Source organism: Takifugu rubripes, chromosome 5 (genome assembly GCF_901000725.2).
Source record: "Takifugu rubripes chromosome 5, fTakRub1.2, whole genome shotgun sequence".
Taxonomy (NCBI): domain Eukaryota; kingdom Metazoa; phylum Chordata; class Actinopteri; order Tetraodontiformes; family Tetraodontidae; genus Takifugu; species Takifugu rubripes.
The window spans coordinates 10,490,469-10,516,785 of NC_042289.1; the positions used below are offsets into that span (position 1 = coordinate 10,490,469).

General features: G+C 48.1%; 3 protein-coding genes across 8 annotated transcripts; 1 reads left to right on the top strand and 2 right to left on the bottom strand.

Moving 5' to 3' along the window:
* Positions 1-38: 38 nt before the first annotated feature.
* Positions 39-4,742, bottom strand: mpg (N-methylpurine DNA glycosylase). 2 transcript variants are annotated; one of them, XM_029837033.1, is made up of 4 exons: positions 4,603-4,742; positions 4,362-4,509; positions 732-936; positions 39-616 (listed from the first exon to the last, which is right to left on the bottom strand). In XM_029837033.1, the coding sequence occupies exons 2-4, from the start codon at positions 4,401-4,403 to the stop codon at positions 207-209; spliced, it is 657 nt and encodes a 218-aa protein (XP_029692893.1). In that variant the 5' UTR covers positions 4,404-4,509; positions 4,603-4,742; the 3' UTR covers positions 39-206. The 2 variants fall into 2 exon arrangements, with proteins under 2 accessions (XP_029692893.1, XP_011602413.1); XM_011604111.2 differs by lacking the exons at positions 4,362-4,509; positions 4,603-4,742 and adding an exon at positions 1,217-1,611.
* On the top strand, positions 1,668-24,567 carry rhbdf1a (rhomboid 5 homolog 1a (Drosophila)). Of its 5 annotated transcripts, none has more exons than XM_029837028.1 (19): positions 1,668-1,807; positions 1,900-2,050; positions 16,829-16,973; positions 17,061-17,200; positions 17,585-17,692; positions 19,357-19,570; positions 19,656-19,985; positions 20,111-20,274; positions 20,359-20,610; positions 20,686-20,797; positions 20,882-20,956; positions 21,033-21,194; positions 21,273-21,373; positions 21,461-21,524; positions 21,723-21,817; positions 21,899-21,974; positions 22,055-22,155; positions 22,831-22,984; positions 23,075-24,567. In XM_029837028.1, the coding sequence occupies exons 2-19, from the start codon at positions 2,013-2,015 to the stop codon at positions 23,492-23,494; spliced, it is 2,751 nt and encodes a 916-aa protein (XP_029692888.1). In that variant the 5' UTR covers positions 1,668-1,807; positions 1,900-2,012; the 3' UTR covers positions 23,495-24,567. The 5 variants fall into 5 exon arrangements, with proteins under 5 accessions (XP_029692888.1, XP_029692890.1, XP_011602414.1 ...); XM_029837030.1 differs by having other exon boundaries at positions 17,588-17,692; XM_011604112.2 differs by lacking the exon at positions 17,585-17,692.
* Positions 24,568-24,665: 98 nt separating this feature from the next.
* aanat2 (arylalkylamine N-acetyltransferase 2) lies at positions 24,666-25,680 on the bottom strand. Its single transcript, XM_011604114.2, has 3 exons — positions 25,405-25,680; positions 25,097-25,251; positions 24,666-25,025 (listed from the first exon to the last, which is right to left on the bottom strand). Exons 1-3 carry the CDS (start codon positions 25,556-25,558, stop codon positions 24,720-24,722), a joined length of 615 nt encoding a protein of 204 aa, XP_011602416.2. The 5' UTR covers positions 25,559-25,680; the 3' UTR covers positions 24,666-24,719.
* Between the last annotated feature and the right edge of the window lie 637 nt (positions 25,681-26,317).

Consider the following 26,317-nt stretch of genomic DNA (forward strand, 5'->3'; position numbering starts at 1 on the left):
AGGAAGCAGAAACACTCCAAACATCTGTGAAATGGCTGTTGAGGAAAAAGGCTCCATGATTTGTTTATTAAAAACCATAAAAGAAAAGAAGGCACGCACACAAAGATCGTCCTCTCGATAAATGCTCACACGAACTGGACAATTTCTGAGGAGAAACTTCCTGCCTGGTGATCAGAGCTCACTCCTGAACATGTGGCATAGTACTTTCAGAATTCCGTGGGACTTGAATGCTTCACTGGGTTTCCAGACTCTCTCTCTGCTTCTTTGTTCACCACACTGACACAGGGGTGCCCACGCAGATAAAACCGTAAAGGCTTCTGAGCCCACTCCCCGTGCGATTCTATTCCAATCCGCGGCGCTGCGACTACAGACGGGGTCTCAACGGGAATCGTGCTGGCGTCAGACTCCAGCCACACCTCTGGGTCGGAGGCGAGGTCTCGCCGGTCGAAGCAGCGGCGTATGTCTAGAGCCTGGCACAGTTTAGACGGTCCATTGCAAAGCTCCTTGTCCTTCAGCTGGCGGGCTCCTTCTTTGCGTCTGGCTGCCCTCAGCTGCCTCATGGCGGCGTGGCCCTGCAGGGGCTCCAGGGAGCGCAGTAGCACAGCAGCACCCTCCTCTGGGAAAACAACATGCATTCTGCATCAGGGCTCCGCTCAGTCTCCTTCCCTCTGACCTTTATCCAACAACAACGCACAACAATTTGCATCACACTCATCCAGCAATAACTTCACCTTCACTGGACACGTTCATGCAGAGGTAGATGCCATAGATTGGATACACGTAGATGGTGCCAGGCTTCATGAACATGGCTGTATTCCTCTCTGTGCGCTTGCCCCCTGCCGAGTGGGAGGCTTTGTCCTCCCCCCCAAGGTAGGCTTCAGTCTCCACTATCCTCCCCCGCAGCTCGGTACCATCCGCACACCTGCGGGTCAACACCTGTGTGCAAAGGGGCAGATTTTCCCATTACGTCAAAGTAAAATGGCAGGAAAAAGCTCTTATATGAAATCACTCAGCAGAGGGGATGAAGCCCATATTTAGGTCACTATTAATTCTACGATGCATTTTGGTGTTTTGTATAAATATACCAGACATTTGCTGAGAGAACTTGAAATAACATTTTTTTTATGGGTGAAAACCTTCCCTGTACCATTAATAGCAGGATTTTTTTTAAAACTGCACTGGTCATCAATATTAATGTCGTTTTGAACTCCCTTACCTTGCCGAGCAGCGCTTTCGCCAAACTGATGCAAGCCTGACTAAAAAAATCCTCTCCTAATCTGCTCTGCGGGTTATTATCCGGGAAATAACGGCTTCGTTCTGCTTCAGCGCTCCGATCAGTTTCACAAGTAGAAGCCCTTTTCGGTTCAGGATGTGAACCATTTAAATCGGACTTGTTCACACGTTTATTTACATCCCTTCCGGGTGCTGCTGTTTCTCCCAACATCTTTCGTTTTCTCCCAGCCATAACGCTGTACATATAAAATGTGTGTGTGGGGGACGGGGTCCAGAACAACGAAATATCTTAATCTTCAAAGAAAATTAATACGTTTTACACCAGTTTACTTCATGTTTTGTTTAGTGTTCCGACTGGCTAAGCTAGCAGAAACACGCCGGAAGTGACGCACTGTTTTGCTTTTCTTAAAGGGACCGCCCACCGTGTCCAGCATGGCACGTTTAGGCCGTTAAAATCATGCTCATTAATATTTATTGATTAAACAGTGATTTAAGTTGCCTCATCAAGTGTAAAACGGGTTATATGATAGAGGCATTTCCGTAGAAAATGTCCTACGTGCAGCAACCAAATTAGGTGATTTTAAACAGTGTTTTGCTGCTCTTTCTGAGGCTGCATTGAAAACACTCCACATTAATATGAGGCTATAAATATCTGTCTCTGCCCAGGAAGTGGATGGCGCCAGTTTGGCTCCAGGCACTGAAGGTCCATGTGTCTCTGTGGAGGACTTAACAGTTTGTGACATGGTGCCACGCCACATACAAACCAACTGCATGAGTTCATGCTGGTTTGTACTGAAAGCATTCATCCAGTGAATGGGTAAGCAGACGTTTACAGAGTAATTCCCCTCATATCTTGAAAAGCTTTCTTCCTGGCTTAATTACACCAGATTTGTATGCATTGTGTTATTTTTCATGTCATAATTTTTGTAAAAAAAAAAAAAGAGGAAATTATTGTGGTTTAATTGAACGCACAATAAAACCCAGACTTGTGCCAGGAAGTCGTAGCACCGTCCCGGTATGAAATGTTGACTTTGTGATGGCTGGATTGGCTGCCCAAGGCCCTTGTTTTGATTTGACTGTTGTTTCTGTCTGCGGCGATGGCGAGGTCTGGGGCTGGCCAACGTTCATTGTCCCTGCCATCATTACTCTCAGCAGTCGCAGCTTGGCTCTGGCACTGCATCCTGGAAGTGCAGCAGTCCTTGCATTTGTAATGGCACTAAACAGAGACACCAGAATCTGTGTGCAGATGGATGAACAGGATGCAGAGAGTCGGGGAATACTGCAGAGAATAAAGACGGGGCAGAATGGTTCTCTCCTGCTTTACTGAAAAGAGACATAAGACATTCTTTGTTTTTGCTCTGTAGTCACAACACTACAATTGCAGATAATACCAATAATAATCAAGCACAACGACTGGCTGATGATGGCGACAGCCATGTAAAGAGTTTGTTAGTAACAGTTTGACTGTTTTAGTAGATGATTGTTGAAGTGTGGCCTTCTATTCTGAACTTATAACTCATTAGCAGCCAACTGATCTTTGGATAACCTGATAGCAGCTTTTGCGTCACTGCCCACGTCTGTGGAACGTAACCGTTCATTTTTATTTAATAACTCATTACCTGATATATCTGCTGCATATAATCACAAGTCAAAGGCTCTGACTTGATTTCTTCAGCAGATTCTGTAGTTCGGTGGATCCATTTCCACTGTCAGGGTCAATGGTCTAAAAAAGAACTTGAGACACTTTATTTTATCTCGTAAAATTTCAGATTATGTGATCTTTTGGAACGAAAAAACTCTTTATGCTACCACTTCTTTGAAACTTGCTCTTGGGCCCCCTGAGGACTTCTTCAGTGTTTTAAACCTTGTCAGCCCTCATGATTAACAGCTCCTCTGTGACATTCAGCTAAAATGACCGTCTGTCTTCTCCACTTGAAGAAAAAGGAAGCTGTTTTACGGGCAGCCTGGCCATGTCTTTCTGGTCAAACATTAGCCATGCAGTCAACCCTTTTATCTGTGCGTGACCGAAGGGGCTCCAGGGAGCCTGGAGTGCTCCTGCGGGTCCCGCGTCACTTCCTAATTGCTGCCTTGGCCTCGCCTCTAAGCCTCCAGTGTCCCAGAGGAAATGGAACCTTTAATTACTACAGCTTCATGCCAATCAGAGATTCCTGTTAGAGGCCGCTAAACTATGTAAAAGAGCTGAAGAGGTCCAGTAAACCCATTCCTGTGGTGAGAACATTATCTGATGTCTAATTCAGGAGCATGTCTTGAAATCGGTGATTTCCTCTGGCTATGAGATCCGTCAGCATGGATGAGAGCTGAGACATGGGCTGATTTGTTTTTCTGCACGTCTGGTGCTGCCACCTATTTAACATATCATCCACACTGTTGCGACTCAATTTTCATCTGTTTTTCTCATGAAAATATCAACTTATACATGACTAAGTGTCTCTTGAACTGTCTTCTCTGGGCGAATCCTCAGGTCAGAGGCATCCATGTGAAAAACAAGTCATTGGCTCTGATTTGGATCAGGAAAATGTGCCTAAATGGTGACATAAACATTGGTTGTGTGCAAACAGCTGAGGTTTTATTCCCTTGCTCGGCCTCAGTCGCTCATGTTGACATCAGCAGATCTGGAATTGAAGCTCATATGACTCCAATGAGGATCTGTGTAGTTCTGCTGCAGTGGGCTAAAAAGAGTGCACCAACAGCCTCCTGCCTACGGTGTTGTAATGATGATCACCATTGTCATCGTGTCATGCGACGTCGTTGCGATGATTTAAAATTTGGCAGTTGTGTCCTGGTTGCACAAGCATTTGTTGTCATTTATGCGTCTGGTTAGTAATTTAAGCTGTTACTGAGATGACACACGTCATGAAAATTAATTTCCCCACCTCAGCCCAGAAATAAACCCCAAATCCCCGGGAATTAGCAGCCAGATACTCGGAAAAGTTTCCTGGTTGCTTAGTCACAGTTCTCAGGGCGCAGCAGCGCCCCCTGGCGTGCACAACTGGCTCCTGCGGCTCCTGCTGGGCTCACATTCTCCAGACCGTCTCCGTCTCCAGTCCAGGGCGGGGCTGAATCTCCGCCAACCTGAATTCGGCTTTAGCCGGCAGAGGAAAACTTACCGCGGGTCGATGCCTGGAGCAGCGTGGGAATGCTGTATCCATAAGTGGGAAGCGGAGGAGCGGACTGGCAGCGACATTTTGGGCCACATCACCGCAAGTGTGAGCGGGTTGCCTGTCGCGCACGGCACCGCGCCTGGCTTTAAAACATCTGCGGGTTGAGGGAAAAGAAGACGCGCGTTGATTCCTGCGTCGCCGCTGAGATGATGTGACAAATCGTCCATCCGCAGCCTGGGAAACAAACCTGCGGGGTCGGGATTTTTGTTCCACGCCTGGAGATCATCTGAAGTGCTTCTTTTAAGGGTAAGTTGTGTCATTATTTGCCGGCCGCGTCCTGTGGTCGCCCTTACGGAAGGCTGAAGCCGGAGGAAGCGCACACGCGTCGTGATCGAGCGTAAAGCTACTCGATTGAATTACTGCTCAGTTGGACGACATGGGAATGCTTTACATAATAAACTGAGCATCACTGAGACCGGAGTAGCGGGCCGTTCGGGACTATTTTCCTGTAGTTTTGTAGTAAATGTGACTCATTCTATATTCATACATCCACGGGATATGCGTAACCAAGAAATTTTTAAGTAGTAGGGTGAGTGAGCACACGTTTTAATGGTTTTCTTTGCAACATTTTGGAAATACATTAAATTAAAAGCTCAGAGTGTGACGCTGCGAGGTGCGTAAAGCTGCTTGTTAATTGTAATTACTTAAATAATTCCTATAATTAAGGCCTATACAGATTTACTACGGTTTCACTTGTTTTCTCCTCCTCCATCCTCTTCCAGTTTCTCTTCAGCATCCCCCTTCTCTCTCTCTCTCTCTCTCTCTCTCTCTCTCTCAGTCTCTCTCTCTCTCTCTCTCTCTCTCTCTCTCTCTCTCTCTCTCTCACACACACACACACAGAGGAATGTGTAAAATCGATAGTTCGAAATTCCAGTTGGTTCAGGGCAGATAATGCTGATGGCGTGAGCGCCCCATCACATGTGCTTCCCATAATTCTCTTGTCCTGGCTAAACCTGAAAGTCATCCTCGAATTCTTTGCTCTCCTCTTAATGGTGGTTTCCACGGAAAGGGGGGGTGGGTCTCACACACGCTGACTCAAAGTGACTCACCGCAGACGCTCGCAAAGGGATGCAAATTCTTTAAAATAGAAGGACCGGAGGGGCCTGGCTAAATGTCTAAATTTGACTCATCTTGGGGTAAAAAGCCCCAAGTGACAGTAGGTAAATCAAAAGTTGTTGACATCAGATATGCGCTGTGCCTCGGTGTGGTACTGTACCTGGGCAGAAAGCGTTGCCCCGGCGTATTACAAACTGCTGAGTTATTTTGGCAGACGGGACATCGGAGCACATGGCCTGGTTTGTGTGCCCAGTGTTCCTGAAACATTATCACACGCGGGGTGGGTGGGGGATCACGGCTGGGGTGATGTAATCGCACCAATAAAGCATGGCCCGGATGTGTGATAGTGGCAGTCATGCTCATCCACTGCGTCCACTCCGGCCAGACCCCAGAGAGAATGTTCTGCGTGTGTGATTGGATGTTTCCGTGGGTGAATGCGGGAGCAGTGATATTTGGAGAGGCTCATCTGAGGCAGGTGGACCATCCAGGCCGGCCCGTGTTGACTGGCCGGTATGTGGGCTAGGTCCCGGCTAACTTGTGTTGCGGCGTGTTTTTCGGGCCGTTGGACCTTATTGATGGCTGCTTCGTGATATAAATATGAGGGAGCTGAATTAGGTATTTCCACGATGTCGTCATGTGTCTGCCGAGGCACGCGCCCTTTCTTCTTCCACCCTGCAGACTCTCTGCGGAGCGGATTTGTGAATATGGGGCACGGCAGCAGCGCCTGGAGAGGTCAAACATGTTAACAGACTCGTTCTGCTACTTCACAGACAATACTCTCTGCTAAATATACACGTTCTGTCTTCTCCCACCCGTCACCAGCCCAAACGGTCGTCCAAAAGGGTTCACCGGGGAGAGACGCCGCTGCCTTTGATCTCGCCAAGCTCGTGCCACTCGCTTTGAAGCGGTTTCAGATTTGAGTGCCTTTTCAGTGGGAAAAAAAAAAAGATAAAGCGCTACAAGTTTGTGTCAACTGTTGGTTGTGATTAGACAGGAAGCGTTTGATCAAGGAAGGAAGGGTTCGCGGTTTGCCCAGTTGATTGCTTGTTTGTCTGCCTGGAGACACAGCGGGCGGAGGTATACGCGGCCTTGCTCAATACCCAGAGTGCTTCCACTCTTGTGTGACTCACACACGTTGCATTTAATTGTTCTCGTCTCATGATACCTCGGCGGCGGCCGTGACGGTGAAGTCACTTGTGATGTAATGCTGTAATAGCAGCGGGGCTATTTCAGGGCCGCCTCTGAGCCCCCGGGGCCTTCGTCTGCCAGCGGACCGTCCTGCCCTCCCCTCAGTCAGCACCTCGTCTGTCGCGAGCCAGACGGTCCTGTGTGAAGCGGCACTCGCAGCATTTACTCAAACCCCTGTTGGCTAACTTGAGGCAGGTTACTGTTATTACCCGTCGGCGGTCGTTTGGTTTGGGCCGGGATGGTTTTAAGGTTGTTGTCGGTCGTCTTCGGTCAGTGACGCGGCGTCTAGTGATGGTTCACCTTGAAAGGAATCTCGTTTTCTGGGATGTGGGAACGCTCTTTGTTTCCTACAGACAGGCAGCAAAGGCGCCTTGAACTTTGATCTTCCTGTTTCAGTGTGAAGCGCTCCCAAAGGGGCGTGTCTGCAGATAAACCAATAAATATGTTATAACCCCACGCCCCGAGGCAGGAGAATATTTATGCAATGTCAGGAATGTTGCAATTATCTCTTACCTGTGTGAAATGAAATCCCCGTGCGAGGGTTCCGTTTCAGCCCTTCGCATTCGGGCTAAATTTGGCGTTTGAAATCGATGCGAGCGTTTCTCACGGATTCCTGCTAAGAGCTGAGTATCGTCACCAGGAATGTGTTCGTGCACATATTAGCAAGCCTTTGCTTTACTAATCCTTTCTGGAAACTGTGCCAGTTTCAACACACAAACGCGCACACACACACACACACACACACACACACACACACAGGGCTCACAGGCTGTGCTGCTGCTGATTTCTCTCAGTTTACTTTTTTTTTTTTTGTTCTGGTGTCATAATCAGGCTGGACGACCAAGGTTAGGAACATCCTGGCTGACACAATATCCCGGCTCTGCTCCCCTGGTCATGAGAGTGCAGTTTTAAATAGGACATGGTCCCTCCAGAACCCTCCCCGCGCCTCTATCTTTGGCACGGCGACAGAAGCTGTGAATCCTCATTGTGTTGCTGCAGAAGTCAAGTTGCTGTTATATCTGGGCAGTTTCAACAGTCCCACCAACATCACATACCGCACACCAAACTCACTGCAGTAGCTTTCCCAGAAATTAGGGCGTGTTTTGGAGGCCGCTGTGGTTTGGCATTTACTGGTTTTTTTTGTTGGTTTTTTTTTTGTCAGGAAGAGGTGGATCTCGGTGAGATTGAATGCTCTTTTCTTCTGGCTGAACGCGCTCCGACAGCGTTTAAATAGGTCACCGAACTCTTCCTGTGATGCCTCCCCAAGTGAAATTCCCCTTGAAAGACCAGACTTTTCCTTTTTCTTCCTGCAGATGTGTCTTCATGATGCAGTACTGGGTGAGGCGCTGTTGCCAAATAGCTTATTTGAACAAGTACCTGATCCTGCTCCTCCTCACTCACGTGCCAACTTTCCTTTCCGTTTCCAGTTGACAGAACTGGAGGCACCACCTTCCAGGGAAAACGATGCGTAGCCTCTCATTAATGGTGCGAAGTTAGTCACGCCCAGCTGTGACGAAGGTGTTTCTCTTGGAGCCGTTCATTCATTCATTTATTCATTCATATGGAGACAAATAGGACTAATGCAGATCCGATGCACTTTATTTACTTTATTCTGTGAGAGTTTAACGCCCTGTTTTGGTTTCGCTTCTCTCATCGTATTTGACTTTAACACCTTCTTCATCACATTTGTTGATGTCAGACCAAAAGAACACTGTGTCTCTTTACCCGCCTCGCGCTCTGTGACCTGGAGGGAAAAACTGACTTTATTTCCATGGGCAATTGTGTTTTCTTCTTATAAAGTCAGGACTGAAGTGGGCCTCCCCCTCATTGGGCTTGCGACTGTCCCGCAGGACGTGACCCAACCTTTCCCAGCTTTCCTCTGCCTTTGTCGGGTGTTTTCCAGAGATTTCTTGGCGGCCATGTTGTGTTGAATCCTCCTTCCTCCCTCTCATCTTTGCTTTTATAGCTCCCTCGTCCCAGCTCGGAGACACAGGCCTCCCATTTTGGTGGATTTCTGACTTCCTCACAGTAGCTCCTATCAGATTGTTAACTGCAAATGAAGAAAAAGGACAACATCTCTGATGAAATGCAGCATTGGATGGATGAATTCGACCCAAACTCCACCAGCGTCCATTTATTGGTAAAAATGTTGGTGTCAAAATAATTTCTCAATACAAAAACATAAAGCGTGCAGATGGTTGATTAAGATTTGAGCCTTATCAATACGAGCTGGCTGTGAAATTTCCACTATAGAGGGGAACTTGGAGCTCAAACGGGTCTCTGAAGCAGCAGGACCATAAATCCTTGTGACACATTTCAGTTTCTACTTTCCTCCCAAACAGGAAATGTGAGCTGGCGCTTTGTGACAATAATAGGTGAACTTTAAAGGTGCGATGTTCACACAGAGAGCGCAGCCCTAGCGCTGTCCTTCATTTGACTCAGGATGAATACACCTACGCAACATGCTCACGTGCTCGCACCCAACCCGTGTGTGTGTGTTTGCGTGTGGGTGTGTGTTTCACCGCCTGCAGTAGTAGAAACCAAGCAGCCAATAATGTGTACTCTGGAATGCTGCGTGTCTGAAAAATCATGACTCAAATTACACGATACATTCATTTGGTCTAATATTAAAAAAAACAACATTTAGATTTGCATTTATGCTGTTTCTAAACCATGAAAAGGTCCAAGCTGGAGGTGGATTTGTGTCAGAAAACACACCAGAGTCTCATTCTGTGACTGGCACGCTAACTGAGCTAATTCCCATTGTCCCTGAAGTACACGCCACACTTCATCTGCTCTGCAGAACAAACGTGTCAGCTTGGATGTCACACTGGACTGAGCTTTCGCCTTCGGATCGCTCTCCACCGGACCAGAGCCCTGATCCGGAGACTCAAGCGTGGTCCGTCATTTCTGCTAACGGCAGCACGTCCTACGTCGTGGCCAGGGAGGGGATGTGCACGCTAACATGTGCGCCGTTCCCGCTTTGAGCAAGTGCGTGTTGTTTCCGCAGTTGTTTGGAGCGGACGCAGGGAATGCTCCCGCTCCGGAGTGTGTTTCCTGCCTACGTATTCGCCTTCCTTCCCCTCAGCAGTCCTTGGTAAAATAAGCAGTAACCTGACCTCAGTCCATGCTGGTGGCCTCCCACAGAGGATGTGGGATGACGGAGCCGATGGTCGTCCTTTGTGAAGTATTTTTAATGCTGTTGATTGATTAGATGACAAACCTAAAAAGTTGTGATGGTAACATCTGCTGCGAGACGTTTTTTTTATTTTTTCCCAAACGACGAACACGCTGAACCCTTGAAAAAAACGCGACTTGTTAAACCACGACGGAATTATGGAATTACCTGATCTTGTGTCTCATGCTGAGTAATTATCTCAGGGAATTTGCTAAGTATGCTGTTTTCATTGATAGAGGGGTAAAAACCTCAGCCCAGTCTTTTTTTTTTTTCTGACCACAATCAGGCTGCACAATGACCGTTTTTCAACGCGGTCCACAACAGGCCGCACAATGCTGCCTTTTGTAGTCCTGATTGAGGCTGATATCATGCTGGAAACTATTTCGATGGGGATCACATGTTGTTGGGGCATGCCGTTTCTGAGAATCTCTTCCCTTAACGAGAGAAGGTCAAACCTCTTGAAGACAATGAGGTCGTTGTTTGTAGTTGCAGGGTGCGTTCAGGACGTCTGGGCTCTGCACGAACGATGGGCTGCTCTCCTTTGTTTTGCAAAGGGTATTATCTTAGAAAGCCATAAATTTAGGATGTTGTGTTAAGGCAGGTCAAGAGCCAAACGCCACGCTGGGCCCACGTCGGAATGTTTGAAGCTCATTTCGATCTTCTAATTATATCTGTTGTGCAGTACAAATTAGAGGTCCTTTCGGGTCCAGAAATTCATGGCTGAACTGGCAAACGCAACAAGTTTACTATTCAGAACCGGGATGTTGAGCTACAAAATTCCAGTGCCGACCCAAGCTGGGTCCAGACCTTTTCCGGAAATTGAGACGTGCTCATCAACAAGTAAAGTGAAATTACAAGCAGATGCCAGCAAATCCAGCTGCTCCTTAGCTTACCTCAAGTCATTTCAGCCCCCTCCCATGTATCGAATACAAAAACAACCCGGCTCATTCAGTTGGTGATGTTGGCGCTGCATTGTAGAACTTCCTGTCATTCAGGGACTTGAGCCTATGTGAAGACCTGAACTGCAAATATAGCCTGTGGATTTTGCACATTCCAAATATGAAGTGTAAAACCGCCCGGAATAAAACTGGTTTTAATCTAAATACCCCCGGTATTGTCCCTCCCACCCCCGTGGACACAACAATGGGGAGAATACTTTACACGTGCTGGGACTACAGAGCCATACGTGCAGCTGCAGCCATAAACCAGCCATAAGCATCGACCGTGGCTGAGGATGTGTCAGAAACCCTGGCGTCACAGCCATCTTGGATTTCATTAATTGCCCCTCACTGGGACGCGCACGCTCCCACCATCTCGGTGCGGATTCGGACGGGTGTAACGGTGGCAGCTGGATTTTTCCCAGCCTGCTTCCTCTTTGGCTGCAGCTGGAGATACATCGGGGTAAAGATAAGCTCCTCGGTAAACAAAGAGGTTTGGAGTCTGCGGGTTTCATGTCTGGTTTAACCTCGCGCCAACTGCTTATCGACTGTTTTGTCCCTGAGCGGTTTCGCTGTGAGCTGATTCAACAGGGTGTTACCTGATCCGACTGAAGTCATCACGGAGTATACACACACACACCGCTCCGTCATTATCGTTTCAAACCATATCTAGTTGTCTCAGCCTGTGAGATATAAATAGCCCGCCCCGAGGGAGGCTTTACTGTCATCTCTTTCCTTTGGATCAGAGAAACAAACAAGTCCCCGGAAAGTGAGACGTGAACCAGATTTTTTAAAGTGAGCCTCGTTCCCGTGTCTTCGTTATCTGCTGTGAGAAGAAACAGGCCTCTCAGCTTCCTTGGGAAAAGATTCGGGGGCCTCGGCTGTGCATAGGTGGTAAATAATTCACCTGTGCACAGAGGGTGAATAATTTAACTGGCGAATTAGCCACACGTATGTGACCCGTGTAGCAAAATATGAAGGAAAGCTTGAGCCAGGGGCGTGTTGCTCTACTGACTATTGTGTGTTTGGTTTCTGCGAGCCCATCTTCCTTTCATATCGACTTCCTTTGCAGGATATTGCTGCCCACGTGGCATCCTGTGCTGATAAAAGAGCAATTTTCTAGGACCTGCATTCGCTGAGCTTTGTAAGGCTTTGTAGTAGGTGCAGCATGCAAGTTTTTCTAAATCCTGAGATAAACTGACACATCCAGTGCTAGCTTGATTTTGATTCATTTTGTTGTTGAAAAGCCCACTCTGCAGCCATCTAGACTGGGAGGAGGATGTTTTTCATGGTCCTCTACTGTTTCATCCAGACGCACGCTTGTAATTGAGCTCTATAAATACAACTCACGGAGATAGGCTGCTGTTAGGAGGCCATTTATACTTTCATGTGCTATTCATATCTCTGGCACTTAACCTTGTCATTTAGTAAACAGACGGCGAGGGAATCTGGTGGTGGACCTGATAAAAATCTGTCACTCCCATCTAAAAGGTCAAGCCTTCGTTGTAAATTCTCATCACATGCTGACAAACTGAGATTTAAAGATCCGCAGAAGATATGGGGAAAGTTCTTAGCGGCCTCGCCCTCCTTGGCTGGGTGTTCCAGCCGTGCCCATCCTCAGCTGTACCCACCTTGGCAGCCACACCGGCCGTCACCGCACCCCCCCCCCCCGGGCTGGCTGTGACACTTGATCTCGGGGTCAGCTGTGATGGATATTTCTGCTGCGTGTGTTTTTTAATGTCGTAAGGGCCGGTTTGATGTGACACCCTGTCACATGCTGCCAGGGTCAATTCAGATGACTGCAGCTTTACTGGTGCCCGGTTGCACTTCGTTGTCTGGCCTGCGGCTGTTGTCGAGTATTTTCCTCCCCGTTAGACAGACGGAGAGTGAAATACCGTGGAGACCACAGTTCCCTTTCTGTTTAATTCTGGGTGTGTTCACGTGTCAAAACCAAAGTGAATTCTTGCCTACTTGTAAAGATCTATTTGCTATTTCCCCAATTGCTGAGGTGACTCGGGGCTTTTTTGTCTTGTACCTATTTCTGTACTTCTCGTTCCCTCCTGTACGGAAGCGCAGAGGTTCTATATAAAGATCAAAAGCTTTGTGCTGCAATTAATGTGCAGATGTTGCTCAGATGCCTGGATGTATGGGATGCCTGCTTGAAGTGCAACTGAAAAGATTTACGTTGATTCTCTAAATGTTTCCAGCGTTGGCCGGTTCTGAGAAACATGGTGTGTTCTCAGGTGTTGGCCCACTGTTACGAAATCGCATTTAAGAGGAAAAACAGTAATGGCTTTTGGAAACTCGCTGACGGGAAACGTTTCTCCCAAGAAGATTTTATGCAACTGACGGATGGAATGACCGAATAACAGTTGTTTCCACACAGACACGTCAGACATTGATCAGAAAGAGAGGAAATCTCCCTCTTTGCCGCTTCCCCAGGCCAGCAGGGTTGATTAACCATTAACGAGGCTCTCGCCACCTCGGTGAGGGTGCAGCTCGCCCATCTCCTGCAGAGTACGCCGTAGCGGCGGGGTTCCTGTAAACCGATCCGCTCCAGCTCCGTCCGTTACTGCTAGACCTCGTGCGGTTTCCCGGTCGCTGCCATTTTGGCTCGATTCAATTTAAGTCAGCGATCTGGAGGAATGGCATGTGCTGAGATTAGAATGTGAAAAATTAGAAACAGCTGTGGGAGGAGAACACTTCCAAAATGTGCAAATTTTTCTCCGAAATATGCCAATAATGTGTAATCCTGGACTAGTGTTTGCTGTAGCGGGCACCTTTAGGACGCTGCGTAGAGGATCTGTCCTAGCTCATCGTCTTTTTGTTGCTGGAGAGAAACAGGAAACAGATCCTATATATAAAAGAGGCCTGCTGGAGTGCTGTTTTATTTATGATGGATGAAAACCAGAAGGCCAGAGCCTCTTGCAGGGTTCTGCACATATTTGATGTGTAAGTGCATTTGAGGATAACAGATTATATTGAACACCTTGAACCAGAAAAAAACCCCAAAAAACAGCTGCCATCCTCAGATGCTCATAGACCTCCAACCCCTGTGTTGCTCCTGTGTCTAGTTGAGTGTGAGCTTCACCTGTGCCAGCAGGGCCCCTCACATCAGCCGCTGCTTTGCTCTGCATGACTGGAGGCCATTACTGTGTAATTGCACGAAATGACGGCATGAAAAACTTTGGTGTGTGTGCAGACCGTCTTATTAAATTGCAGCCCCCCAGACACAGAAAGAGGGGGCCTGTTGTGGCTGTCAGCTGCAGTCATTGCGTCCTGCAGGACATTTCTGCACCTGGAGGGACGTCCGCCTGTCCTCTGGGGTTCGTCAGTCTGACAGAAAGTGGCCTGGCCACAGGGAGACGTCGGGGCCGGTATAGAGTTTCGAGTGTGCTTTATTTCCCGTCGCTGGATGTGTGTCTTGTGGTCAAAACAACCCTTTTTAAGAAACTAGATAAAATCATACTGGCCTAAAGAATGTGCCTCAAATCAGAGCTGGGAATGTAAACACCCTGGGAAACTATTAAGAGCCTCAAATTGCTGTCATACTGCAGCTCAACCAGACGAAAAGCGCGAGCGCCTTGAGACGAAGATAAGGCTTTTTTAGCGCATTAGCATCGCAGCCAGTGGGGTTGAACTAACTCCAATTGTTCTACCTGGCTAAGTCAGTGACAGCTGAATTTCTTTTACTGTCAGATTTGACCATGAAGTGATAACGCACACAGTCCAGGGCTAATCCCTCCGCCTGGGTAAGGGCCCAAGGCAGAAATCAGTCGGTTCCTCCGTCCTCAAGGACATCGCTCCCTCTGAAAGTGCTTCTTTTTATTTTTTAAAAAAAAAGGCAAATCCAACTTTTCTCACCTGGTTTTACTGCCGAATGTTTGAGGCTTTCCTTCGTGGCCAGGGCTTGATTCTTATGCAGCTCGGTTTGTCCTCCGGTTCTGTGTGTGGGTGAACAAACTCACATAAAGAAGTAATGAAGCTGTAACTGCCTGTAAATGCCTCTCACACAGAGACCACATGCAAGTACAGGCGAGGAGGGTGGGCAAGGAAAGGGGATGAAAGCAGACGGCGAATGAGCAGCACGGGAACAGTAAGCCTTGTTTAGTTTGCGTCCATCCGTTCAGCTTTCATTCATCAGAGGCACAGAAGCATCGACGCGACGTTCGGGGCAAATGCAGGAAAGATAACATTGAACATTTAAGCGCTAACGATGTTTGGAATGGAGGGAAATTATTCCCAGTTTTCTGTTCAGTTCCGTAGCTCCAACGCTACTCGTCCGTCGCTTCATTGATCTGCTCCATATTGGACACCCCGCTGTTGGAGCTAATGGTGGACGTGATTAAATTCTGGTCGCTGCAGCGGGAGTCCGAGCTGCAAAGATGCTCGGTTTGAGGATATTTTTATCTGACTGCTTGAACAAACGGTGACGTAGGTGTTGATGACAGGAAAAACCATGATGTGATGTCATGGCCCGGTGTTACCCAACTCTGTTCACGGGTTTGCTGCACGGCGACCCTGAACCGACCAGCTTTCTTCTAATCTGGTATCACCGTCCAGACAGTGTCACCAGAGCTCGGTGTGAATGCCTAATACATGACCAGAACTTTCAAAAGTGACTGCACAGGAAACATGAAGCCTCATTACATCTCACTATTTACATAAACATAATATCCTGTTTCAGAAATGTCTCTAATTTTACTTTAGAGAAAATTCTGAGCCCCTCCATGAACTGCTGGAATGAGAAGTATCTGATAATAAGAGATAGACCTTGTTTAAGTATGAACATCCCACTGGTGACCTCTGCTGACCTCAGACTGACACACTTCCTTCCGCTTCTGCTAGGACGGCACATCCCATCGACAGATGAGTTGAAACAGAAGCTTTCGATGCCTTAAAAGGGTAATGTGGACCAGATGTTCCTGCTATATCCTGGAGCCTTTCCCCCCTTTGCGATTCCTCGGGAGTTATCTCGGATGTTACAGGAGCATTAACAACATATTTTAATTCCATCAGACTTTGAAACTGAAATAATTTACTGATGGTGCAGCGTCGCATATTTTTAACTGTCTGGTTGATATCATGTTTCCCTTTGTTTAAATCACCATCTTTCTCTAGTGCTGGTGTTCCCCAGGGCTCTATCCTGGGGCCCTGTCTGCTCTATCTACTTCCTCTTTGCATTATTTTCTGTAAATTTAACTGTCACTTCCATGGCTACTGGCTAACGGCAGTTACCACAACCTCTTCACCAAACTGTCCTCCGTTCTTCAAATCCTCTCACAGTTTTTCCCATTATCAATGCTAGTTTTTTCACTTCCCCAGGGGGTAAGGACGTCATCATCAGTATCACACATTCATTTCAAGCTAATATCACAGCCTGCGTGCTTCCATCTACACAACATGAACCGTCCTTCCCTCACACTCAGCAGTATAGCCGTTCCTGCTCATCCTCCCTGCATATTCCATCTCATCTTTCGCCAGCTGCTCCGGCGTTGACCTTGAGTGCTCGGAAAGGCACTTTTAAAATATGATTATGATCCTTATCCCTTCTTTTTGTTGAAGAAGCTCTTGTTGGACTGAAACTGGATCGTGTACGTTTTAAGCATTAAAGTAGTTTAGATATTTGTGGTAATGGTGGCAATCAGGAAAATGACAGGAATGTAACGGCGCTGCCAAGAAACGGGAGGTGAGCACAATAAAGTGGAGCGTGGGTGATAAAAAAAGGCTGTGGCTACAGGCAGGATTTCTAATGGTGGTTTATGCTGCACCTCGGCCTCCAGGCCTCGTCGTGGGAATGCAGGCAGCACATGCTCATCAGACCGAACCACAAGCAGGGTTAAAGTTTGGTTGCAACCCCAGAATTTAAGGATTCCTGTTAAGACTGCACACTTCCGCACCCGCAAACATTTATTGATTTAATGAAACGTCTACATGTTTGGGTGTATGTGCAAACGCCGAAACCATTTGCACCATCTTGCGATATTGTCCATTACCACAAAATTGTTGTTAATGGCAAACACCAAGTAACTTTTCTTCCTGTCTCCGTGTAGCTGGCAGGCCTGGGGTGGGACAGAGAACATGGCTGAACCACCGCGGGAGAGCACCAGCAGCCTGCAGAGGAAGAAGCCTCCCTGGCTCAAACTGGACATTCCCACGGCTCAGATGTCGCTGGACGAGCCCCCCACTTTTGTTCAGGTTTTTGACCTCCCAAACCTCCTTCTCTTCTATTTAATGTCCTTTTATCTTTGTACTGACCCTTCATATGCCTCCTTCCCCGTCCAGCCCGTGAAAAGACAGGGCTTCCTGCGCAGTATCAGCATGCCAGTGGAGACGACCCACCTGCAGTCCCCACCACGGGACTTCTTTGACACCCGGCGGCCTGTGTTACAACGCCAGCCATCCATCACTCAGACAATAAAGAGGTAAAAGCACTTAGAACAGAATCAGATATTCATTTCTGTGTGTAGGTGTGTGTATGTGTGTGTTGCAGCATGCTTCAGATTATGACACACCACACTTTTGTAGGGATGCATTGAGATTTTTGTGCAACATCAGCAGCACATCCTAGAGTTTCCTTTCCTTAGAATTTTCCAAACTGCACGTCTGCTTCTGATTTAATTCCTGGATGTCATCTGCCTGGTAACAGCCTTCCTGCTGCTCTGAGTAAATCTGCTCTCTGTATGATCTCCTTCAGCACCTTGCAGCTGCACTTTTCTTTCTCACTGCCTGTTGTTTTCTTTTCTCTCTCCTTCTCCTTCCCGCCGTTCCTTCTCGCCATCTTCTGGCGCCGCTCTGCCTGGTGGCAGCAGCAGAAGGGTGCACTTTGAGCGGATTAACACTGTACCTGTTAAGGGGCAGCGGGCTGCTCGCCGCAGCACCAGGAGGCACCACTCGCTCTCCAGAACCCTGCTCAGGTACTACGGGAAGCATCGCGGGCCAACCTGTACACTAAACTGTTTGTTTTTACCTCGTCCTTTTATTCTGGAATGTTAAGTCAAGTGTCACATGACTTACAGCTACCGATGATTGTGTTGTTCCTGCATGTCACAGCCACAGAAACTTCTTTTAAATGAGTCAGAGGAGGACCTGAAACCAGAGGGTTTTTTTTTTTCATTGTCCTTATTTAGAGTAGCTGTAATTACTCAGTTTGGTCATGGGAGAGGGGCACACTTTTCCATAAACCTCTGCTTAACTGAACTTGGCTTGTTGCCCCTGACTGTTTTTTGTTGTCGTGGTAGCATTTAGAGTCTAGCAAATATGGTCTAATGGCTTATGTTTCCTACACATTCATAACAGTCAGTCTTTCAAAATGGGGACATGGGAACTTTTTAAAATCCACGTTGTTACAAGTAGCAAATTCAGAGAATTTTAGCCATTGTTGGCCTTTTCTTCTCTTTCCCATGACTACAAATATAGGGCATAGTTATGATGCTTGGTTGAAACTTGATATTGATTGCAGTCTTTACTGTCTTTCCGTTTCATATTTCCTCTCAACCACCTGCACAACTACTAAAGAGGTATCACTTTTCTGGGTTTGGCACTCATATTTGACCTTTTCGGGACAGTGAGCACTTTGAGTGGCTGCTTAGATTTAATGATTCAATTTCCCAAAAGAAACATACGAAAACTATAAGCAGTGTGTTCATAAATATATAATACAAACCTCAGGGCGCTTGAAAATCCAGAGTGAGTGGGCCCCCGCCACATCTGACAGGTGGGAACTCCTTGGAGAGCAATTTAAATTTAATGCCCGTCATATTTGATCTTCTCATGAATCTTATTACTCATGAATAACATTAGGATTTGTTTTTCAAAGGGTTTTATTGAGCTTCACACTGACACTTATGTTTAAGACCTGGAAAACCCAGAAAGAACACGCAAAGCTGACTAGCGAGTCATGGATTTGAACTAATTCATCCATTCTGCAGCGGCTAATGAGGCTAGAAATAGCAAGCCAGCTTGAACACTCCTTTGAAGTAGGTTTGCACTTCCACTTCCTGCCCTTGGGGTGCAGTAACATTGTTTGTTCTGGTATTTATTAGGCTTCAACTTCAGCTGTGTGTTTGTGGGTGCATTCATGGTGGTAGGATGGAATCTGGAGAGTGGGGAAGTGCAGAATTAAGACATCAGAGCTGCGTGTGAACTGCCTTCCTGCTGGCATCAGTTACGACTAAGAAAATAGGAATCTTTTGAATTAAGAATGCCGGTATTCCCTTTCATGTCTCACTCTTTCTTTGTCTTTCTCTTATCTTCACCATTTAGTGTTTGCATTTAGTGTGTTTGTGATTGTGCCTGCCTGCCTGGCTGTCCAAATAAACCTGGACGTGAACATGCCCAGACTTGCTCCCTCTATTCTGCCCGTTTGTATCCTGTCTGGGCCACTTTCACATGGTGGGAAGCGTTGTCTTATCTGTGCCGCGCTGTTAGCCAACCCACTTCTCCACGTGCAGATATAAAAGGCTCCCGGGAGGCTCGTCAGCGGGTTTGTCATGTGTCAGAGCGTTTACACGCCCGGTGAGACGTGAAGCAGGTGTTAGGTGATGACCCGGAGCTGACTGGTCACTGTTTGTGGTGTTAGGGGAACGGCCGACTGGTTCGGGGTCAGTAAAGACGGCGATTCGACTCAGAGATGGCAGAGGAAAAGCCTGCGACACTGCAGCATGCGCTACGGCAAGCTGAAACCACAGGTGATCCGGGAGATGGACCTTCCCAGTCAGGACAACATCTCCTTAACCAGCACTGAGACCCCTCCTCCCCTCTACGTCCCTGCGTCCCAGCATGGCATGCAGAAGGTAAACACCAATAGATCCTCTCGCTGGATTCCTAACAAGATTCCTAAGTTTAACATGTAAAACTTTGATGTGCTCTTTGATCCAGATTGTGGACCCTTTGGCACGAGGGCGAGCCTTTCGTATGGTGGAGGAGGTAGATGGCTACAGCGTGCCTCAGACCCCCATCACCCCCGGAGCCACCTCGCTCTGCTCTTTCACCAGCTCCCGCTCAGGACTCAACCGGCTTCCTCGCCGTCGTAAGAGGGAATCTGTGGCGAAGATGAGCTTCAGGGCCGCCGCGGCGCTCGTCAAGGGGCGTTCCATACGGGAGAGCACTCTGAGGCGGGCCCAGAGGCGAAGCTTTACCCCCGCCAGCTTCATGGAGGAGGACATCGTGGACTTTCCTGATGAACTGGACACGTCCTTCTTTGCCAGAGTAAGACAGAAAACATCCATTAGTTTTCCAACATCATCACGCCTGAGAGGGACCTGAACCCATGACCTTCTCGCTATGTGCTCACGTCACACTTGTCGGTTTTCTCTCCGTGTTTTCCATCCCAGGATATTCTCATGCACGAAGAGCTGTCCACGTATGCAGATGAGGTGTTCGAGTCCCCGTCGGAGGCGGCTTTGAAAGTGGTTGAATCCAGCGGTAAAAAGGACGAGACGGAGCTGACGGGCAGCGCGCTGGACAAGACGGAGCTGGAGAGAAGTCACCTCATGCTGTGAGCCACTCACGCCTCGGAATCTCTTTAATGACCGTGCGGCCTGAAAATGACCTTAAAACTCTGCCGTTGTCGTCACCTCAGGCCGTTGGAACGAGGATGGCGTAAAGCCAAAGAAGGAACCCCGGGACCGCCGAAGGTACCGCTGCGACAGGAAGTGGTGAGCGTTACCGGACAGAGGCGCGGTCAGCGCATCGTGGTACCCGTGAAGAAGCTTTTTGCCCGGGAGAAGAGGCCTTACGGGCTGGGCATGGTAGGGAAGCTCACCAACCGCACCTACCGCAAGCGCATCGACAGCTACGTCAAGAGGCAGATTGAGGATATGGACGACCACAGGTAGGACTCATAAACGCCTTCTCTCTTCCTGCTAATATTTGTGCTGATGCTTTTCTCTTAATCGGGCTCCAACAGGCCTTTTTTTACCTACTGGATCACATTTGTCCACCTGCTCATCACTATCCTGGCTGTGTGTATCTACGGGATCGCGCCGGTCGGCTTCTCCCAGCACGAGACGGTTGATTCTGTGAGCTGCTCGGCTTCGAGGACAATAATCACAAGTCGCGTTTTTTTCTTTTCACGCTGATTGTGACTTTGATGTCCAAATTAGGTTTTAAGAAACAAAGGTGTGTATGAAAACGTCAAGTTTGTACAGCAGGAGAACTTTTGGATCGGGCCGAGTTCGGTAAGCCATTAGCAAAAAAAAATGAGTAAAAATGAGTATTTAAGCAGCCATGTATGAATTATATCTCGATTTTTAGGAATCTCTGATCCACTTGGGGGCCAAATTCTCTCCATGCATGCGTCAGGACAAGCAGGTGCACAATCTTATCAGGGAAAAGAGAGCAGTCGAACGCAACTCTGCCTGCTGCGTGCGTAACGATCGCTCCGGCTGCGTCCAAACCTCAGAGGAGGAGTGCTCGGTGCGTCGTCCAGCAGAACCTTAACTGTAATTGTCCCGGGCGTCTATAGATCCTTTATTCTCGGCCTTTCTTTTCTAGAGCACGCTGGCGGTGTGGGTAAAGTGGCCACGGCATTCCAGCACCCCGCAGTTAAACGGTAAAGATCGACAGTACGGCTCCGTTTGCCATCAGGATCCCAGGTGAGACACGACTCCGTCGCTGTGGTGACGAATCAGGCAGTTTGGCCCGACCGATAGCGGCTATAAAGTGTGTTCATCTCATCCCAGGATATGTCTAGAGCCCGCCTCAGTATCGCCTCATGAATGGCCAGATGATATCACCAAGTGGCCAGTAAGTGCACTCAGAGTGGGACTTTACAGACAGATTTAATGTAACCCAGCCCTTCCTTTCTCACACCCACATTCACACTCACGCAGTCGAAACTTTTGTAAAGGGCGGGTCACAGTCAATACAACACTGTTTGCTAATACTGCGCTACATGCTGCGATGACTTACGAAGCGGCCCTGACGCGGCTCTGCTGTCTTTAGATCTGTACGAAGTACAACACAGGAAACCACACCAACCTGCCTCATATCGACTGCACCATCACAGGCCGACCGTGCTGCATCGGAACCAAAGGGAGGTGAGGGGGAACCTGTGAGCGAGCCGGCGTAACTCCGGGAACGAGGAAGATGCTGAACATGCAACTTTTCTTTTTCGTCAGGTGTGAAATCACGTCCCGGGAATATTGTGACTTTATGAAGGGCTACTTTCACGAGGAGGCCACTCTCTGCTCTCAAGTAAGCAAGTTCTTGAGGCGTCTTAGCAAAGTGTTTAGGCAGGATTTAATACAGACTGGTTATTTTCTGTCCTCCTATAGGTGCACTGCATGGATGATGTCTGTGGACTGTTGCCTTTCCTCAACCCTGAGATCCCCGATCAGTTCTACAGGCTCTGGCTCTCACTGTTCCTGCATGCTGGGTGAGTCTCAAGCACACAAGAAAGTGTTTGTTTGCAAAGTCTGCGGTGAAATATATTAAAATCGAAGGGTAAAAATACATAATAAAAGTCACACAGGCCCGTGGTTTAATATCCAAGAACAGTGGTGGTGTTGAGCGCTGATTAAAAGATCAGAATCAGAGTTTATTGGGCCAGACAAGTTACGAGATAAAGCAAATTGAGTTCATTTGACAGGAGCTCCTTCCCTCCACGACACAAGAAAACCAATGCAGAGAAAGATAAAGAGGCACTGGGCAAATATATGAAAGTCCAAGAAAAACAAGATAAAAAGTTATTGGTTGTTTAAAAAAACCCCCAAAAAAACAATATATGACGCAAAAGAGTACCGATCCATCAGAACTACTCGTGCCAACTTAATCACATCACTGGCTGTTGGTGTAATCTAAAAGAAAGCTTGAGCACTTTGTTAGCATAAAGAGCTGAAGAGCTTAGCAAGAAGAGCTTCATCTGCAGCCGCTATCTGCCTCCAGGTTAATTTAAGCGAGTGCCCTCACACATGAACTCATTAAGCCACGGCGACACGCAGACCTGTTGAACTGCTGGGAATTATCTCCTCGACACGTGCGGCGTTTTGCCCACGTGCGACACACTGCACACGTGTGAGCACTGTTTCCATCTCCGTTTCCGTCCTCCCAGGATCCTTCACTGCCTGGTGTCGGTGGCGTTTCAGATGACCATCCTGAGGGACCTGGAGAAACTGGCGGGCTGGCTGAGGATCTCCATCATTTACATCATCAGCGGCATCACTGGCAACCTGGCCTCGGCCATCTTTCTTCCCTACAGAGCGGAGGTGAGCCTCAAACGTCAGTGGTACTGTTACAGTTACCTGGGAAATCACGCTGTGGTTGTAACTGAAGGTGTGTCCCTCCGTCCGTCTCAGGTGGGTCCAGCCGGCTCTCAGTTCGGGATTCTCGCCTGCCTGTTTGTGGAGCTGTTTCAGAGCTGGCAGATCCTCGCCCAGCCCTGGAGGGCCTTCACCAAGCTGCTGTGCGTGGTGCTCTTCCTCTTTGCCTTCGGTCTGCTGCCCTGGATCGACAATTTTGCCCACATCTCCGGCTTCATCTCCGGCTTCTTCCTGTCCTTCGCCTTCTTGCCGTACATCAGCTTCGGCCGCATGGACCTGTACCGCAAGCGCTGTCAGATCATCGTCTTCCTGATGGTGTTCCTGGGGCTCTTTTCGGGGCTCGTCGTGCTCTTCTACGTCTACCCGATCAAGTGCGAGTGGTGCGAGTTGCTCACCTGCATCCCCTTCACGGACAAGTTCTGCGAGAAGTACGACCTCAACGCCCACCTCCACTGAGAGCCGGGCGGCGTGGGCGCAGCAGCAGGACATCCACGGGGGCGCCGGTCCCCTTTCCTGTCAACAGTGAGACCGTGCTTGCGTTTCTCCCCCCCCCCCCCCACTCTGTCTGTATGAACATCCATGCCACTCATCGTTCCTCCGCTCAGCTCCCTGTTCGCTGACGGCCATCGTCACGTCTTCGCTGCGCGGCGAAACAAAGGTGCGGCACTTCCCAACCTCAACGAAGCCCCCAGCAGCCCTTTACTCGCGCCGATGCAATTAAGACAAGCCAGCACTGGTACAGAGAGAAGCGTCTTTTTTTACATTCACTCTCAGAAAACAAAAGTTTTATTATTGTTATTCATACAGAAGCAGGGACAATATCAGATATTGATACCTTTGGTGCCTTGTTGATAAATGTACCAACTACTGCCATATTTTTGTTACATTATGCTGAGCACTCGAATGTTTGTTTCCTTTGTTTATTGCTTCTCAAGAAGTGATGGTTGTATCGAACGCGGTAGCGTTTTAGCTGCCTGTCTACTCACGTGTAACGGTTAAAAAAACAGAAATTAAAAAGAGGTCTGTGACTGGCTCGTGACCCACCCGATCTGAGTTGAGTTTCTTCACTAAACGGTCACATTCATAGTCAAAATATAGATCCGAAAGTTCAGAACAGACTTGTTGCTATGGGAACAGTTGTTAGGCCTGTCACTGAGCATTTTAGACCTTTTGTAATGAAAACAGAAGATCCCGGCTAATTTTAAACACATTTTTAATGACGTCACCTTAAGTCTCGTACAGAATTGTGTCTCCTTTACCTTTATTTTATTTACCTTCTCTATATTTTTTGATAGAGACTACAACCGTTTTATGTGGGATCATACCTCTTCACACACCACATCTTGCTAAACGTGAGGCAGAACATATTTTAGGCAGTTTTTGATGCAACAAATGCAGGAAATGCTGATAAATGTGGTATAAACAGGTCACAGTTACAACTGTTATTAAATGTTCATCACATGAACTGGGATCGCTGTCGCTTTACAGAGTTCGTGGATTGAAATAAAAAATAAAAAACATAAATCACAGATTATTATTTTTTGAATGAATGAATCTCCTCGTTGATTCTGAGACGTCGCCACGGATACGCTGTCTGCCCGCGCGTCTGTCAGCTGTGTTCGGTTAATCTGTTCTGAGTCCAGGAAAAAGGGAGTGGGAGGCGGGGGGGGGGGCGGGTGGACTAACAGCCGCTGTTCCGTCGAGCGTACGCCTGCCCACAGAGCATGTGCTCCATCTCCTGGAAGTGCATGTTGGATATGGAGACGGCCGACGGGCCTCTCTCTTTGAAGCCGGCCTTGCGGTAGAAGGGCACCAGGAAGTCCTCGCAGATGAGCAGGGCGCGGCGGAGGCCCGGCATACAGCGCAGGTACTGCAGGTAACGCCACAGCAGGATGGAGCCTTTGCCCTGCTGGCGGCAGTGGCGGTGCACCGACAGCACGTGGATGTGCACGGTCGGGGTGTCTGGGACGTGCTGGGTCATGGCCTCCTGGACAGGCGAGACGGCGTCAGTGACATTAAACACGGTCTGGACGAATGCTACTTTTCTGACTCTCCCACCTGTGAAAGCCTCTCTTTGTCCCAGCCAGAGCCGATGATGAAGGCGACCAACTGGCCCTCCTCGAACCAGCCCAGGGACAGCTCCGGACACATGCCCAGGAAGTTGAGCACCTCGTCCAGGGTGAGGGGACACTCTCCGGACACGGACACGAACGCTGGCAGGGGTGACAGAGTCGAGGTGAGGAAGGTCGTCACTCATTTTTAGCATCAGTGAAACAACCCTTTCATCAAAACACATCACACACGCACACACAGAAGTGCTTTTGATTTTCTTCACGTTGGAGCCAGTTACACCTTAAGAAACTTGCCTTCTCTCTCAATCTCAAACACGCTGATGGCGTCCTGCGGCGTGAGGTTCCTGAACTCGCTGGCGGGCAGGGTGTGCCGTCTCTGTCTCAGCGGGCTGATGGGGGTCTTGAGGAAAAAGGGCTTGAGGAAAGGAGAGCTGACCTGGTGCGTCATGACGGCTCTGTAACGGGAGCGACTGGGAGCGTTTCTCAGGAGCAGAAGGGTCGAGCCTTCTCTCTTCTGTCTGTCTGGAGGACGTTGAGCTCTGGGTCTTTCCTGCCGTCTCCTCCTCCACCTCCACCTCTCCTCTCTCTCTCTCTCTATCTTCTAATGTAAAGTGGTCAAAGCCCAAAGTAGATCAGACAAAGCACGTGTGCACGTGCGACTAAAGTCTCTAAATCCACAGGTCAACAATGACAGACGATTTCTTCTCCAGGCATTTTGTGACTTGCAGCTTTTCATCATAGATATTTAAAAATGTACCGGTACACAAAATCTATTTTATAAATCCCCAAATGATCGATTTCTTTGGATTACAATTCAGAAAAATACATTTCTAAATATCCTCTTGCGCAAACGTTATGCTTACTGAACACTTGTGGTATTTTTTTTTTAAATTTAAAGGCAGAAATGAGAGCGATGAGGCCTGAAGTGAACTAATTTAACTTCATGAGCGCAGAGGGAGATTTGTGTGGATTGCCGGTGGGATAAATTCATGCTTCAAAGAGGTTTAGTGCAGACTAATTAAAGAGAGCACTTTTATAACCAGTGTCATAAGGTAAACATGTTTACACGGGACCGCTCAACCATTTACACACAGCCACGTTTTTGGCTTGTTGGCTTACACACATTTTCAGTCTGTATTATGTTTTTACAGTCACGTCTACTCAATCCTCATTAAACTTTACGCTGTGCTGCACCTGCTACGCAGAC